Here is a 16,366-nt window from a genome sequence, read left to right on the forward strand (position 1 = left end):
CCGGAAGACTGTTTCATGGTAAGGTAGTGCAGCAGGGAGACCTCATCTGGAGAAGAAACAAGGGTTTGGGAGCTGGGGACTGCAGAGACCTTAGAATTGAGACCCTGCAAATCAGAAGAGCCTGGGGCTCAGAGTACCCAGTCCCTAGAAAGAATGTAATGCCCAACACCGTTACTAGACTTCCAGGCCCCGTGGACTCCAGCCCTTGGCTTGTTTGCCACCCAGTGTCTCCAGTCACTGTCTACCGGGAGCAAGAGTCCTCAAAGTTACATCATGTGCAGTGGGCAGGGCGGGGCGGAGCCTCGAGGAGAGCAGCCAGGCCCCAATGGGAGAGATGGGTTTGAGGGCTAGGATGCGGGGGTGGGGCGCAGCTGGGCGGGCCTGGGACTGGGTGCCCAGGACGGACCGAGCGCTGGCCGGCTGGCGGGGCGGAGAGAGGGTCGCGCTGGCCCGGCTAGGTCCCGCCCCCGCATCCGCCCGCCCGCCCGCCCGCCCGCTTTTTAAGCGCCTCCCGCCCAGTCTCAGCTCCCCGTCGCTCCACCGCGCACTCTCCCTTCCCGCCTTCCATCTCTGCCAGGCTCCGCTACGTTCTCTTGCCACCTCACAGCCCCCGCCCAGTTGCCATGGCCGCTGTGTACCGCCCGGGCCTGCGGTGAGTGACCCCCCAGCCCGGGGCCGACCCGCACCTTCCGCGGAGCTCACCCTCGTGGCGCTGCCAGCTGCGCTCTGCTGCTGGTCAGCCTCGGCCTGGCTTCCCATCCCAGGGGGAAGCGGGCAGGGGGCGAGTGTTTCTCGATCCCCAGCTTCTCTGGCCGGACATCTTGCCTGAGATCAGCGGCTCCGGACTCTCCATTTCCGTCCCCTCCTACCCTTCCTGCTCTGCTGATCTCTGCCCCGCGGGCTCTGTGACACTCAGAACTTCCTTCCAGCTCCTCGCTCGCCCCCGCGTAGCCCCTTTCTGAGTCTGTCCCCTTTCCTTTAGATGTAATTCTTGTGCTCAGGTTGCCACGAGGAGCAGTAAGGCCCTGGGGTCAAGGGTGCATGAGCCCAGGGATCGGGCGCACAGCTCCCTAATGTAAACATTCATTCCCCGGCCTCCCCCACTGGAACCTGGCGGGAAGCCTGGCGCAGGCAGAGGGACCTGGGGCCAGGGAAAGAAGGGAGGAGGAGGGATCCAAGTTGCCTTCAATCGCATATGGCTGGCTTCACCCCCACTCCAGGACAGGAGCCCCTAGGCCCTGCTTGTCTGCCTTCTCCCCCTTTTCACAGCTTCCTGTCTTGCCTCTGTAGCCTCCCTTCTCCCCAGGTTTTGTTCCAGAATTTGAGCTGACCCCATATCTCTCCCACAGCTGGTTCAGTTGGCCAGCCCACATAGGTGGTCTCTGGAGCCAAGAAAAAGGAGAAGGTCCTAGAGGACTGGAAGGAGTGGTGGAGCCTCCCCAGACTTCCTTGCAGAGGCTCTCCCCAGACTGTGTACCTTTAAAATTAGTGCTCAGGGAAAACCTCTCTGAGGCGAGAACAGACCCAGGTCCCAGGCACCCTCCTCCTTTGCCCCTGGGACCACACTGGTTTCCATCTCACTCTGCCCAGTGAAAGCCACCCCGGTTCACACTCCAGCCAGGCTCCAATCCCCACATCCATGGTCTGAGCTTCCTCCCTTCCCCAGGCTTACACCCTCTGCATTGGAGCTCCCTGCAGTCTGCTGTTGCACCCTACCACCCATACCCAAAGCTCTCTAGGCACATGTCCTCTAGGAAAGAGAGCCAGGGGAGGGATAGGATCATGTGCTCCTAGGTGTTTGGGGCATAGGAGGGCAACTTCCCTTTCTCGGCCTTTGGTCTCTCTGGCTCACTCCACTCTGGGTCCAGGCCAATCAGAGCAGACCCTGCTTCTCCCTCTCCCAGGAATGTGAAGGGAGAGACAACAGGGACCCTACACTCCTGGGAATCAGGGCATGCCTAGCCAGTGACATTTCCCAATAGTCAGCCTTTCACATGGTTCAAAAGTAACTACCCAATGGCAATATTTTTGCAATCCTTTTGGACCAGGTGGGCGGCAGCAGATCTGGTGCCTGAAACCCCAACATCTGATCACCTACTCTCTGTGCAAGAGTCCTAATCTAGAAACCGGGACTGTACCATCTCAAAGAACAGGTTCTTTACATGAGGTTCTCACAGTCTTACAGCATGCACACCGGAAGAAATAAATAAATAAAAATAGCTGCCTTTTTAACTTTTAAAAAAGTGAACGAGAATGGACAGAACAGGGATGAGAGCTTCCAATACCAAACATGAAGCTGTCACCTTGGCACAGTTTCCATACTTGGGCCCTGGGCACCTGTTCATTTCTAAACATTGACCAGACCTAGTTAAACATGGGCATGGACTAAGCCTGCACTGACATTAGCATGCCTATACATGTACTTCTACACAGCCTCTATGGTCATCTGGCAATACCTGCCCGTTGCTGACCAGGAGACACCCTGACTAAGCCTCATAAAGGCCACAAGATACATGTCGCCTGAACCCATCTCACTCACCTACTCCAACCTGCTCTTCATGAGACCTGCACCCGGACTTGCTTTAGCATGCTCCCTAGCCGCCCCAGCCTCCTATCCTCTTGACTTGCCTATCCTGGCTCATTACCTGTTTTTTTTTCTCTCACAGGCTTAGCTGGCATAGGCTGAGCCCCTGTGGCTGGTCATCACAGCGCAGCATCCAGACCCTGCGAGTACTCAGTGGAGATCTGAGCCAGCTGCCTACTGGGGTTCGAGACTTTGTGGAGCGTAGTGCACGACTGTGCCAACCAGAGGGCATCCACATCTGTGATGGGACTGAGGCAGAGAACTCTGCCACACTGACCCTGCTGGAGCAGCAGGGACTCATCCGAAAGCTCCCCAAGTACAGTAACTGGTAAGCCCCGAGCCCAGCGACCCACAAGATGGGGGCAGCTGCTTGGACTGAGGTCGCTCACTTTGTCTTTACTAAGACAAAATGAGATTTAACTAGACCATCTCACTGGAATGAGCAAGGATAGGAGCTTTAGAGGAAACAAAGTCAGGATTTACTGGGAGTGGTCTGTATTTTTATGTTAAATAATGAAGCAGATACAAATAAAAGCTTTTTCTTTTCTTTTTCTCACAAGTTCAGGGAGTTTTTGCCAGGAAAAGGGGCCTTTAGAGGGCTGGGGGCCACGAGAACTACATAAGTAAATATGGGCTTGGGCTAAGCCTGCAATAATATCAGCAGCTGGCTCCCCTTCATGTGTCCCCTTAAATGGGACATAACCTGGAGGAAGATTGAGGTGCAAATGGGTGGGGAAAACAGAAGACTTAGAATCAAAGTTGGACTTGAAAGAGTGGGTCTGGGGATGAGGGAGACCTGCTGGCCATCATCTTCCTGATAATCCTCTCTTCCGCAGCTGGCTGGCCCGCACAGACCCCAAGGATGTGGCACGAGTAGAGAGCAAGACGGTGATTGTAACTCCATCTCAACGAGACACGGTGCCCATCCCGACTGGTGGGGCCCGCGGCCAGCTGGGCAACTGGATGTCCCCAGCTGAGTTCCAACAAGCTGTGGATGAGAGGTTTCCTGGCTGCATGCAGGGTAATCAGGGCAGGGACACAGAGGCAAGGGCACTGGTGGTATTAACAGGTTGGAACCCTTCATCAAAGTGACATTTCCCCCCACAGGCCGAACCATGTATGTGCTTCCATTCAGCATGGGTCCTGTGGGTTCCCCACTGTCCCGCATCGGAGTGCAGCTCACTGACTCGGCCTACGTGGTGGCAAGCATGCGTATTATGACCCGGCTGGGGACGCCTGTGCTTCAGGCCCTCGGAGATGGTGACTTTGTCAAGTGTCTGCACTCCGTGGGTCAGCCCCTGACTGGGCAAGGTGAGCCCCTGCTCTGTCCATGGGAGGATACAAAGGCCTGTTTACACTCAGAGGGAACCCCAAATCCTTCCCATCCTAATTAATGAGACACCTAATTCCCTAGATCCAGTCCAGCAGGTCTGGATTGGGGGTGAGGCTGTTTGCAGAGCAGTTTGCACAAGATTGAGAAAGTCTCTAAGAATAGAGAGCTGATGGATATTATGAGGTGGGGGACTTCAACCATCCATTGGCACCATCTTTGCTCTCAAGTGTCTATCCTGTCAACCCCTGATCCCTCTAACCCCAGTTTCTGATGCTCCTGCTAGCAGCCCCATGACCCCATTGTCCCCAGGGGAGCCGGTGAGCCAATGGCCATGCAACCCAGAGAAAACCCTGATTGGCCACGTGCCTGACAAGCGGGAAATCGTCTCCTTCGGCAGCGGCTATGGTGGCAACTCCCTGCTGGGCAAGAAGTGCTTTGCCCTTCGAATCGCCTCTCGGCTGGCCAGGGATGAGGGCTGGCTAGCGGAGCACATGCTGGTGAGGGCCTGGTGAGGACTGGGCAGCTGTGGGGGGCAAGGCAGTGGTGGGGCCTGGCCAGTCTGCCTCAGCCTTGCCTCCCCACTGCCAGGTGCCAGGCTGGTGGGCAGGGACTCTGCCCAAAGCCCAAAGCTTTGACCCCAAGCTGCTAAATGTTGGGGGGCTTCCCTTGCTGCCACCCCTGGCCCAGTAGCAAGGCAGTGCACCTATTAAGTGAATAAACATCAGTCCTCCCTGTTAATCTGTAGCTGCCCTTCCTGTGCAGACCATGCCCTGACCTTTGGTGACCTCCCCCTCGTTCCCTTTCTCCCCAACATGCAGATCCTGGGTATCACCAGCCCTGCGGGGAAGAAGCGCTATGTGGCAGCTGCCTTCCCCAGTGCCTGTGGCAAGACAAACCTGGCCATGATGCGGCCAGCACTGCCAGGCTGGAAAGTGGAGTGTGTGGGGGATGACATCGCCTGGATGAGGTTTGACAGTGATGGTGAGTGGTCCTTGGATCATACTCTTCTTGATTCTGGCTCTTACGAGAGCACAGAGGTCTCCCCTCCACTGCTCATGGTGAGCTTTGTCAGGAAGAAACTTTTCTTGAATAGTCCACCTTTCCCTGAAAATCCTGGCAGAGACACAAACCTTTCCTTGTCAGATCTAAGGTCCAGCTTAGGGCAGAGAGGGACAAAGCAGGACCTTCTCTGGCCCACCCCTCAATTTTTCCTGGTTGGTCTTTCCTTTTTTTCACTTCTCTTAACAGGTCGACTCCGGGCTATTAACCCTGAGAATGGTTTCTTCGGGGTGGCCCCTGGCACCTCTGCCACCACCAATCCAAATGCCATGGCCACAATCCAGAGTAACACTCTTTTCACCAACGTGGCTGAGACCAGCGATGGTGGCGTGTACTGGGAGGGCATTGACCAGCCTCTTCCACCTGGCGTCACTGTTACCTCCTGGCTGGGCAAGGCCTGGAAACCTGGTATGTGGGGCGGGGGAGTCATGACACAGCTCCCAGGGCTCAGCACCTTGATGATATAAAATTCTTCACAATCCACAGGCATCTTCCAGGACTCCAGGAGGCACAGGAAGTTATGAATGTTTAAAGTTTCTAACTCCAGGCAAGGTCTCAGTTCATATCCCAGCTCCATCAAGTACTGGCTTTGTGACTTGGTTAAACTGCTTAACTTGCTGAGTGTCAGTTTCCCCATCAGTTGAATGGGGTAGCACCTATCACATAAAGTTGTTGAAGTTTTAAATGCATACAAAGGGTTTAGCACAGTACCAAACACAGAGTAAATCCACCATAAATATAAACTAGGTATTTTTTAAAAAGAAAAGAGAAGGACTGTTTTGAAAATTATTATAGAAGGAATAGGGCTCACAACAGAATCCATAAAGTTTGACCTATTAGGAAGGGAGAAAGCCTGCCCCTCCGCCTGCCACTTGGTTCTCGCCATCCCCCTATATAATAACCACTGTCTAAATGTCAGTATTGTTGCCCTAGCCTGTTTGGCTCAGTGGATAGAGCGTCAGCCTGCGGACCAAAATATCCCGGGTTCGATTCCGGTCAAGGGCATGTACCTGGTCAGGATCGTGCAGGAGACAACCAATCGATGTGTTTCTCTCACATCGATGTTTTTCTGTCTTTCCATCTCTCTTCCACTCTCCCTAAAAATCAATGGAAAAATTCCTCGGGTGAGGAATACCAAAATAAATTAAATAAATAAATACAGGTCAGTATTGTAACCCTTACCCTTTCCCTGTCCCTCCAACACATACACTCAAATTCTTCTTCCAAACTGAATCAGACTAGTTCTTTAGCCTCTCCTAGAAGTGAGTTTCTCAACCCTGTCAATTCTCCCCGTGCCTTGCAATCCTGCCCCCACCCCCAACCCTGCACTCTGCCCTTCAGTTTTCTGTGGCCTTCAGCAGTCAGAGAGCCCAGAGACCGAGGGATGGGAGCAAAGAAGAGCATGGTGGGGGAAGGTGGCCCTGTGGTCACTGGAGCCTATATTCAAGTTTTCCAAGCTGGCCTAGCAGTCACCCTCCTCGTCTAATCACCCTTTATTTTCTTCAACATCATCATTAAGCCCTCCTCAGTCTTCCTACCCAACTGAGAAATCCAAGAAAATTTCATATTTCCCTACAGGCTGATTTCCCAACCCTTTCATCATCTCTGGATTCAGGGCTATAACTAGAGCATGTTGTTCAGTTCCCAGAATAACACCCTGTGCTAGGGACCTGAATTAGGGGCTGATGAAAGTGCAAGAGAGAGGGTAAAGGACAGCTCTTTCCTGAGAGTGGAGGCAGGAGCTGGTGGGTGGAAAAAGGGCAGGAATAACCAGCTCTGACTTCCTTGCCCCCTAGGTCTGACCAGTAACCTCCAGCAGAGGGGGGTACCATGTCCATTTGGGGTCCCCTTGATAGTGCCCTACCTACAAGTACACGTTTGCCCCTGATTTGGTCCCAAAGCATCTCTAGGGCACCTGAAGGGGCCAAATGACCTGGGCTCCTCAGGTTATGCCTGCCCAGGTTATATCCTTGTCTGAGTTCTTCGAGCCTTATCACTCCATCAGGGACTGGGCAGGCCCAGGTAAAACACCAACATTCTATTAGCTTTTTTTAAAAAACAATCGTGTTCTCTCTCTCTCTCTCTCTTTTTTAATATATTTTATTTTTTTTACAGAGAGGAAGGGAGAGGGATAGAGAGTTAGAAACATCGATGAGAGAGAAACATCAATCAGCTGCCTCCTGCACACCTCCTACTGGGGATGTGTCCACAACCAAGGTACATGCCCTTGACCGGAATCGAACCTGCGACCCTTCAGTCCACAGGCCGACGCTCTATCTGCTGAGCCAAACTAGTTAGGGCAAAATTCTATTAGCTTTAAAATCAATTTCTATTTGCATTTTGATAGCTCAGGGGTGCTGATGAAAAGTCAACTGTCTGAAATACTCACCAGACAGATTCAGTTTTTGCTTTAGGTTTGAGTGTTTATTTAAATATCCCATAAATAAAGAAATCTTTTTTTTTTTGCGGGGCAGGGGGGATTATGCCAACATCTAACTCCATTCCTTTGAACACTGGCCACAGTTTGGCATAAACATTAGTGCCCTGCTGAACCCCAATTCCTCTCTCTTTTCTCACACAGCTCAGCTGTCAGTACTATTATGGATAAATAACCTGATCTTTTAGGGGACATGTCCTAACTCCCTACTCCCTACCACATGAGGTTGTAGGGAGCTGATGAGGCAAAAAGAAATTGTGCAAGAGTACATGCATGTGTGTGCTGGGGGTGGATTGCCCTTGGAAGTGATAGTATTTGTATTTCTTCTGCCAGGTGACAAGGAGCCCTGTGCACATCCCAACTCTCGCTTTTGTGCCCCGGCTCGCCAGTGTCCCATCATGGACCCAGCCTGGGAGGCTCCGGAGGGTGTCCCCATTGATGCCATCATCTTTGGAGGCCGCAGACCCAAAGGTAAACATTGGGTGCCATGCCGTGTCGGTAAAGGATCTGAGTCTACATCAGGGCCCACCTCCCTCTTGTACTCAAAGCTCAGGTTGCCAACTGTAGTTGTCTGTCTCCAGAGCTCTCCCCTGGAGAATACAAACATGGGGGGAGGCATGAGATTTGAAAATGGGACAGCTGAGGTTCTAGGAGAGAGATTAGGAGTCAGAATCACCAGAAAGGATGGAGTGAGTCCAATAAAAAGGGTTGCCTGTGACCCCGTTCACTGGTTTTCTAGGAGTGCCCCTGGTATACGAGGCCTTCAACTGGCACCACGGAGTGTTTGTGGGCAGTGCCATGCGCTCTGAGTCCACTGCTGCAGCTGAACACAAAGGTGAGAACCTTTCATTGTCCCTCTCCCATTTGTCCACATTGCCTCTTCTCTCCCTGCCTGAGCCAGACCTTCCTCCCGCCCAGCCCATTCCCCATTCCTTTTCACCCTGCCCTGAGATTCCAGAACCATGAACATTTTACAATTTCCTCCAACTGGATGCCAGGTGCCCTTCTCTTTTCCAGTAAGCAGGAAGATTCCTTACCCATCCTTTCCCCTCCCCAGGGAAGGTGATCATGCATGACCCATTTGCCATGCGGCCCTTTTTTGGCTACAACTTTGGGCACTACCTAGAACACTGGCTGAGCATGGAGGGGCGCAAGGGGGCCCGGCTGCCCCGCATCTTCCATGTCAACTGGTTCCGGCGTGATGAGGCTGGCCGCTTCTTGTGGCCAGGCTTCGGAGAGAATGCTCGAGTTCTAGACTGGATCTGCCGGCGGCTAGAGGGGGAGGACAGTGCCCGAGAGACACCCATCGGGCTGGTGCCAAAGGAAGGCGCCTTGGATCTCAGCGGCTTGGGAGCCATAGATACTGCCCAGCTGTTCTCGCTCCCTAAGGACTTCTGGGAACAGGAGGTTCGTGAAATTAGGAGCTACCTAACAGAGCAGGTCAACCAGGATCTGCCCAAGCAGGTACTGACTGAGCTGGAGGCCCTGGAGAAACGTGTGCGCAGAATGTGACCTGAGGCTCCAGTCTAGCCAGAGAGCACAGCATCCCCCTACTCCCCACTGCCATCTGGGACTAGGAGAGCAACTAGGCTTGCAGAAAATACGAGCAATTTGATGTAACATCTTCTGGGAGACTTGAGACCAGGCCAGAGGCCTTTCCCCACATGCTATCCAATAAGAGATGTTCATTTATTTTACACAACACTTGTGTTTTCATTTCCCACTTATCTTCACAGCTTCCCTCTAACACCAATTTCACAATCTTCTTCCAACTCCTCTAAGCAACTGATGTCCCATAGACAGCTCTATCTACAAGCCATCTAAGTAGGAATTCCTGGGAGTAGGCACTATCTACTCTGTGTCCTGAGGTCTTAAAAAGGTGGAGTCCTTTGCCAGCTGCTCAGTACAGCCTCCAGGCCTAAAATTCCTGACCTTCCACTCAGACTAGCAGAAGCCTCTATAACCCCATTCTCCAGTGAAGTGGTTCACTGTGAATTCTCAAAACTGTTCTTCCTCCTGCCTGACCTAAAATTGGGACTCACAAAGTATTCATGAAAGCTTATTCAATATTAGGACAACTAACATTTCTATAGCATTTTCTGTGTGCCAGGCACTGTCCTAAGCACATACAAAACAACCCTTTGAGGCAAGTTACTGATGAAGAAGCAAAGGCACAGAGAGGTTAAGTATACTCAAGGTCACAAAGTAAGCAGTAGAGCCAAAGGTAAATGATAACTGCAGAGCCATGTCTCTCACAGATGCAGAGACTTGTAGAAGCCCCCTATTTCATGCTTCTCAAACTTAGAAGTGCATATGAATCACCTGGGGATCTTACTAAAATGCAGATTCTCTTTCAGCAAGTCTGGGGTGGTCTGGAGATTCTGATTTTCTTACAAGCTCCTGGGTGATGCTGATGCTGCTGGTCCAGGGACCATAGTTTGAGTAGCAAGGCCTTGGCCTAAACTCTGAAATCAATTTGAGGGAAACTACAGAGAGAGAGAGATGATCCTACATAAATCAGGGGCATCAACTGAGGATAACTTCATCTGTGATCTGGATCAGGCTGAGTCAATGTATAAACTGAGGTGGGTAAGATAGAAGTCTGTGTAAGAACAGAACAGACTAAAGGTCAGAGTGGACACATGCTAAAATACAGTAAGCAGTGGAGTCCATTGCACTTAAAAATATACAGACAAATCCTCAGCTTCATAAATAGCATGTGATGACTAAAACAATATGATCAGAAGCAGCATGACAGATGTTAGGCACATAGTAGACTCAAGCCAGTTTCTTTATCTGTAGAATGCAGATATGCCCACACCTTACAGTATTGTTAAGATTACTAGTAAAAGTCAGCGGTGCCAGATACTCAAAACTATACCTGGTATGGAGTAACCTTTGAATATATGTTAGCTGTCCTCACCTTTCCACTCTATGTTGATTAAATTAGGCTATGTAAGCCTATTATATATTACTGACTCCGCAGTTTAACAACAAAATCAGCAATATAAATAAAACTTAGAGGAGAAAGAAAATTAGTTTGGAAGTAAGTCCCTTCAGCAAAGAAGCAGGGAATTGGGGCTCTACGCACCTTTCTGGTATCTAAATGCATAGTGATGTGAATATGTTAGTCTTAAAAATGAGTGTGTCAATTAGAATAAAATGGGGCTGTATGTCTATAGCTCCAGGTGAATGATAAAAAAATAAATAACATATTTATTAACCTTTTAATTTTAAAATAGATACATAAAAACAAAGCAAAGGTATAACTTAATAAACTAAAGTGAATACCCTTGAAACTATCACCTAGAAAAAGAAAGAGAACTTTGCCAGACACCAAAAGTAACCCCCCATTACCACCACCACACACACCTTCTCACCATGTTTGTAACCATCACAGTCCCTCCTTCCTGGCATAAATGAATACTATGGTGCACCATAATCACTTCCTTGCTTTTTGTGTTTGTTTTCTGTAGTTTTATTACCCAAATGTGGATCCCTAAACATTATAGTTTAGCCTTGCTCATTTTCCAAAAATTTCATAGACTTTTTAAGTCTCTTTCAAACTATAGGTTCCTCCTCCGTTCCCTTCTTTTACCTCAATTTAACCATTGAAGAATCCAGGCCTAGATGTTCAATGTTTAGACTCATTAATTTATTAGGGATTTCAAAGCAGCCATATCTAAGCTCTGTAGCTGGAATACTTTTACAAAGGGACACTCCCTTTATCTTTTACTCATTACCCTGGGCTACAGTTTATATACGAACAGCAATATAACTGCTTTTTCTTTATTTACCATCTTCATAATAATGATTTGTTTTCTTATCCTTCAAAAAAAAAGACCAATTAGCCCAGCCGGTGTGGCTCAGTGGTTGAGCATCAACCTATAAACCATGAGGTCACGGTTTAATTCCTGGTCAGGGCACATGCCTGGGTTGTGGGATTCCCGGTGGGGGACATGCAGGAGGCAGCCAATCAATGATTCTCTCTCATCATTGATGTTTCTATCTCTCCCTCTCCCTTCCTCTCAGAAATAAATAAAAATATATATTTTTTAAAAATAAGATGACCAATTAGTTATAAATACACAAACCCCATTATGAACTCATGGATTTAAACGTAATGTTTATTTTTTCTAAAATTTTTTTTATTGATTTTAGAGAAAGAGCGAGGAATGGGGGGGGGGGGGGGTTGATTTGTTGATCCACTTATTTATGCATTCATTGGTTGATTCTTGTATGTGCCCTGACTGGGGATAAGCCTGCAACCTTGGCTTATCAGGAGGACACTCTAACCAACTGAGCTGAACTACCTGGCCAGGGCCCCTAAACATAATGTTGATTAAATTATCCTTATTAATGCTCAAACTGTCTCATCTTTGGCCATGAGAACTAGGCTGCTGAGTCCTTTTGTCATTACCCTGATTGTATCTGCTGGCTTCTTTGCTAAATTATCCCATGCTCATCTTATACACTTCCTGCCCTGACCTAGAATCAGCCATTTCTCCAAGCTGTGGTTTCTTTCTGTGGGTAATGGTATTTTAAGATATAAGTGGCAGAACAACAACAAGAAGATATAGGTGGAAGAAGTATTCATTGATACTGAATTAATCATTGTTTCTAGACCTTTTCAGTGAATAGGGATCGAAAAATAAAACACCTCATGCCGATAGTTCCTACTCAAACTCAAGGCTCAAGGGTTTTTAACGTCTTCTGTATCACATGTGTACCTCATGTCTGCCACACAAAAAATTCTGGTTCTCAAGGACACAGGACATGAAAGTATTAGAAAACCCATAATTACTCAATTGCTTTATAGTCAACATATTTTAAGTCCTGGGTAAATTACCATACTTCCTCCTTTCCTCTATAAAGAGAATGCTGCAAGAAGATAATGTATAAACACATCATCAGTCACTTCAGAATTTTCCCTTGTGTTGCCTGGAGCTGGACACGTGTCCCAGGAGCTCTGTGCAATCACCAGGCTAGGAGCTGGGATGGGGAGCGCAGGACAGTGCCAGCCAGAGAAAGAAAATTTTGCTTTCCTCTCTCCTCTTTAGCCCAGCCTGCCCTCTAGTGGAGATGCTAATGAGCAGGAAACCCCAAGGCAGGTCATGACATCTACTTAGCAATTACCATAATTGGTTCTAAAATGGGTGCTAAAGGTAGAACACCTCTCAGGGACTTTACGTGTAGCCAGAAGAATAGAGCTATCCAAATGAAAAGCACTAAACTGTCACCAAGAAACACACCAAATTTCAAAATCATGAGAGGAAAGGCCAATAGAGTTTATCAAAATGACTTAATTTTAATTATTTTAAAAGAAATGCCATTTTCACAATGGGATAAAGACAGTCTATTCAATAAATGGTATTGGGAAAGTTGGGCAAATACATGCAAAAAAATGAAACTAGATCACCTTCTTGCACCATGTACAAGAATAAACTAAAAATGGATTAAAGACTGCCCTTGGCTCTACCTGGTTTGGCTCAGTGGACAGAGCATTGGCCCGCAGACTGAAGGGTCCCAGGTTCAATTCCAGCCAAGGGCACACGCCTGGGTTGCGCGGGCTTGATCCCCAATGTGGGGCATGAAGGAGGCAGCCAATCAATGATTCTCTCTCATCACTGATGTTTCTATTTCTCCTCCCTTCCTCTCTGAAATCAATATAGAAATGTATTTTTTTAAAAAGAAAACTGAATCATTAAAAAAAGGAGAAAAGACTGCCCTTGCCGGTGTGGTTCAGTGGTAGAGCATCAGCCAGAATATTGAAGGTTCACTGGTTCAATTCCCAGTCAAGGGTTGCAGGTTCCAGGTTCATTCCCAGCCTGGTTGGGGCATCAGGGCATGTTCGGGAGGCAACCAATCAATGTGTCTCTCTCACATGGATGTCTATGTCTCTCTTTCCCATTCCCTTCCACTCTCTTTCAAAATCAATGGGGGGGGGGGGGGGAGGAAATCAATGAAAAAAACATCCTCAGGTGAGAATTAACAAAAAAGAAAAAATTTTAAGCTGTGGTACATATATACAATGGAATAAAATGTTTCTATCTCTCCCTCTCCCTTCCTCTCTGAAATCCATTAAAAAATGTTTAAAAAGTACAAATTGGTAGTTACAAATAGTCACAGGAATATAAAGTACAGCATAGGGAATATAGTCAATAATATTATCCTATCTAATAAAAGAGAAACATGGTAATTAGCCATACGGCCGCTACCCTTACCACTGGCTAATCAGTGAGATATGCAAATTAACTGCCAGCCAAGATGGCGGCCAGCAGCCAGGCAGCTGATGCGAACAGGGAGGCTTGCTTGCTTCAGTGACGGAGGAAGCCAAGCTTCCCCGCCTGCCTTGCCGGCCTCTCAGCTGCACTCTAAGCAACATTGTAACAAATATAGAAGCTAAACAAAACCCCGGGTTTCAGCCAGCAGGACCGCAACATTGTTTCAAATACAGAAGGTAAACAAAGGCCAGAAACCTGCTTTCAGCAGCGGAGGTCTCATAGCTGGAGCCGAGTCTCAGAGCTAAAGCTGGCCCAGAATAAAAAAAAAAGGAAAAAAGGACCAGTTGGGAGCTTCAGGCACCCGCCAGCCTGAAAACGGCCCTCAGCCCCTCACCCAGGCTGGCCAGGCACCCCAGTAGGGACCCCCACCCTAAAGGGGGTGTGACCAGATGCAAACAGCCATCATCCCCTCACCCAGGCCGGCCAGGCACCCAAGCGGGACCCCCACCCTGATCCAGGACACCCTTCAGGGCAAACCAGCCGGCCCCCACTCATGCACCAGGCTTCTATCCTATATAGTAAAAGGGTAATATGCCTCCCAGCACCGGGATCAGCGGAGCAGTGAGGCCTCCCGGCCCCAGGATCAGCGTGACAGGGGGCAGCGACCAAACCCCCTGATCACACTGCCGCTCTGTGTGTGACAGGGTGCGGCGCCCCAACTCCCTGATCGGCCCTGCTCTGTGTGTGACAGGGGGCGGTGCCCCAACTCCCCTATTAGCCCTGCTCTGTGTGTGACAGGGGGGAGCTCCCCAACCCCCTGATGGGCCCTGCTCTGTGCGTGACAGCGGGGAGCTCCCCAACCCCCTGATCGGCCCTGCTCTGTGCGTGATAGGGGGTGGCGCAGCAACCTCCCTATCGACCCTGCCTTGAGTGTGACAGGAGGCGGTGCCCCAACCCCCCAATCGGCCCTACCCTGAGCGTGACTAGGGGTGGCATCGCAACCCCCCAATCGGCCCTACCCTGAGCGTGACTAGGGGTGGCATCGCAACCTCCCGATCCACCCTGCTCTGTACATGACAGGGGGCGGCGCCCCAACTCCCCAATCGGCCCTGCTCTGAGCCCAACCAGGGGCTGCACCTAGGGATTGGGCATGCCCTCTGCCACCCGGGAGCAGGCCTAAGCCAGCAGGTCATTATCTTCCGAGGAGTCCCAGACTGCGAGAGGGCACAGGCCAGGCTGAGGGACCCCATTTCCCCTCCAAGTGCACAAATTTTTGTGCACCGGGCCTCTAGTAATAACTATATATGCTGTCAGATGGATACTAGACTTATCAGGCAGATTACTTCATAAATTATATAAATGTTTAACCACTATGCAGTATACCTGAAACTAATACAAAGTAATGTTGAATGTAAATTGTGATAATGAAAAAAGAAATGCTGCCAAGCCATTGTGGCTCAGTGGTTGAGCGTCGACCTATGAACCAGGAGGTTGTGGTTCAATTCCCGGTCAGGGCACATGCCTGGGTATCAGGCTCAATTCTCAGTAGGGGGCATGTAGGAGGTAGCCGATCAATGATTCTCTCTCATCATTGATATTTCTATCTCTCACTCCCTCTCCCTTCCTCTCTCTAAAATCAACAAAAACGTATTTTTTTAAAAAGTAAGGACTGCCCTAGCCGGTTTGGCTCAGTGGATAGAGCGTTGGCCTGTGTGTTGTAATGTACCCCGCGAATCACAGAAGGACGCCTCAAGAAGTCGAGTTAAAGAGTCACATTTATTGCAATCCGGGACTATGAGGGGCCATTTCCCAAATCTCATAGTGATAAGATGGTGGCAAAACCAGACTTATATAGGCAAAGATCACAAAGGTATTGATTACATCTCAAGGTTTGGAATGAGGAACCTGGTTTACAAAAAAGCAGTTTACAGAAGCAGAATTAAGCATGTTAATTATAGTTTTGGGTCTCGGGGTCACTAAATTGACAGAAATACATTATCTAGAGCCCTCGGGTCTGGAATGAGGAACCTAGTTTGCAAAAGAGCAGTTTAAACAGCATGTTATAAACACATTATCTAGAGCCCTTGGGTAACCTGGGTTAAACTTAGGCATGTTATCTAAATTACAGTTTTGGGTCTAGAGCCCTTGGATAACCTGGGTTTATCTAAATTACAGTTTTGGGTCTAGAGTCCTCTGACCTTGGGATAACTGTGCTGTCCTTCCCAGGTGAAGGAAAAATGTGCTTTCTAAGACCAGTATGACCACAACCCATGGGATATTCACATTACAATCAATAAGGAATTTAATCAAATGGGATGATTTATATAATTCAGAAAATCAAAGTAACTTTTCTATTGTTAAGCCAAACAACAGGGTTAGAGTTAAACTACAGTTTCAATCTGAGATGATTGCTACCATACTTCATGTGGACTAAAGGGTCTCGGGTTCAATTCTGGTCAAGGGCATGTATCTCAAAACCAATCGATGTGTTTTTCTCACATCTCTCTGTCTTTTCCACTCTCTCTAAAAATCAATGGAAAAATATCCTCAGGTGAGGATTTAAAAAAAAAGAAAGAAAGAAAAGACTCATTTTGGTCATACAACCTCAGGCTGTTTTACATTTCCATGACTTTTATATGTTTATTCAATAATGTACAAGTTCTAGAAAAAGAAAAAATAATAATGTACAAGTTTCGTATTTCAAAGGCTTGAATATGGGTTTCATTCCA

The 16,366-nt window shown here is 48.7% G+C and overlaps 1 protein-coding gene across 1 annotated transcript; it reads left to right on the forward strand.

The window, feature by feature from the left end:
* Positions 1 to 540: 540 nt before the first annotated feature.
* PCK2 (phosphoenolpyruvate carboxykinase 2, mitochondrial) lies at positions 541 to 9,115 on the forward strand. The gene is made up of 10 exons (XM_070426876.1): positions 541 to 652; positions 2,667 to 2,912; positions 3,421 to 3,605; positions 3,692 to 3,895; positions 4,227 to 4,414; positions 4,736 to 4,898; positions 5,166 to 5,384; positions 7,747 to 7,884; positions 8,153 to 8,248; positions 8,471 to 9,115. Exons 1-10 carry the CDS (start codon positions 624 to 626, stop codon positions 8,923 to 8,925), a joined length of 1,923 nt encoding a protein of 640 aa, XP_070282977.1. The 5' UTR covers positions 541 to 623; the 3' UTR covers positions 8,926 to 9,115.
* Positions 9,116 to 16,366: the final 7,251 nt, after the last annotated feature.

This window comes from Myotis yumanensis, unplaced genomic scaffold (assembly GCF_028538775.1).
Source record: "Myotis yumanensis isolate MYYU_CA2020_CCGP unplaced genomic scaffold, mMyoYum1.0.hap1 SCAF_1, whole genome shotgun sequence".
Taxonomy (NCBI): Eukaryota; Metazoa; Chordata; class Mammalia; order Chiroptera; family Vespertilionidae; genus Myotis; species Myotis yumanensis.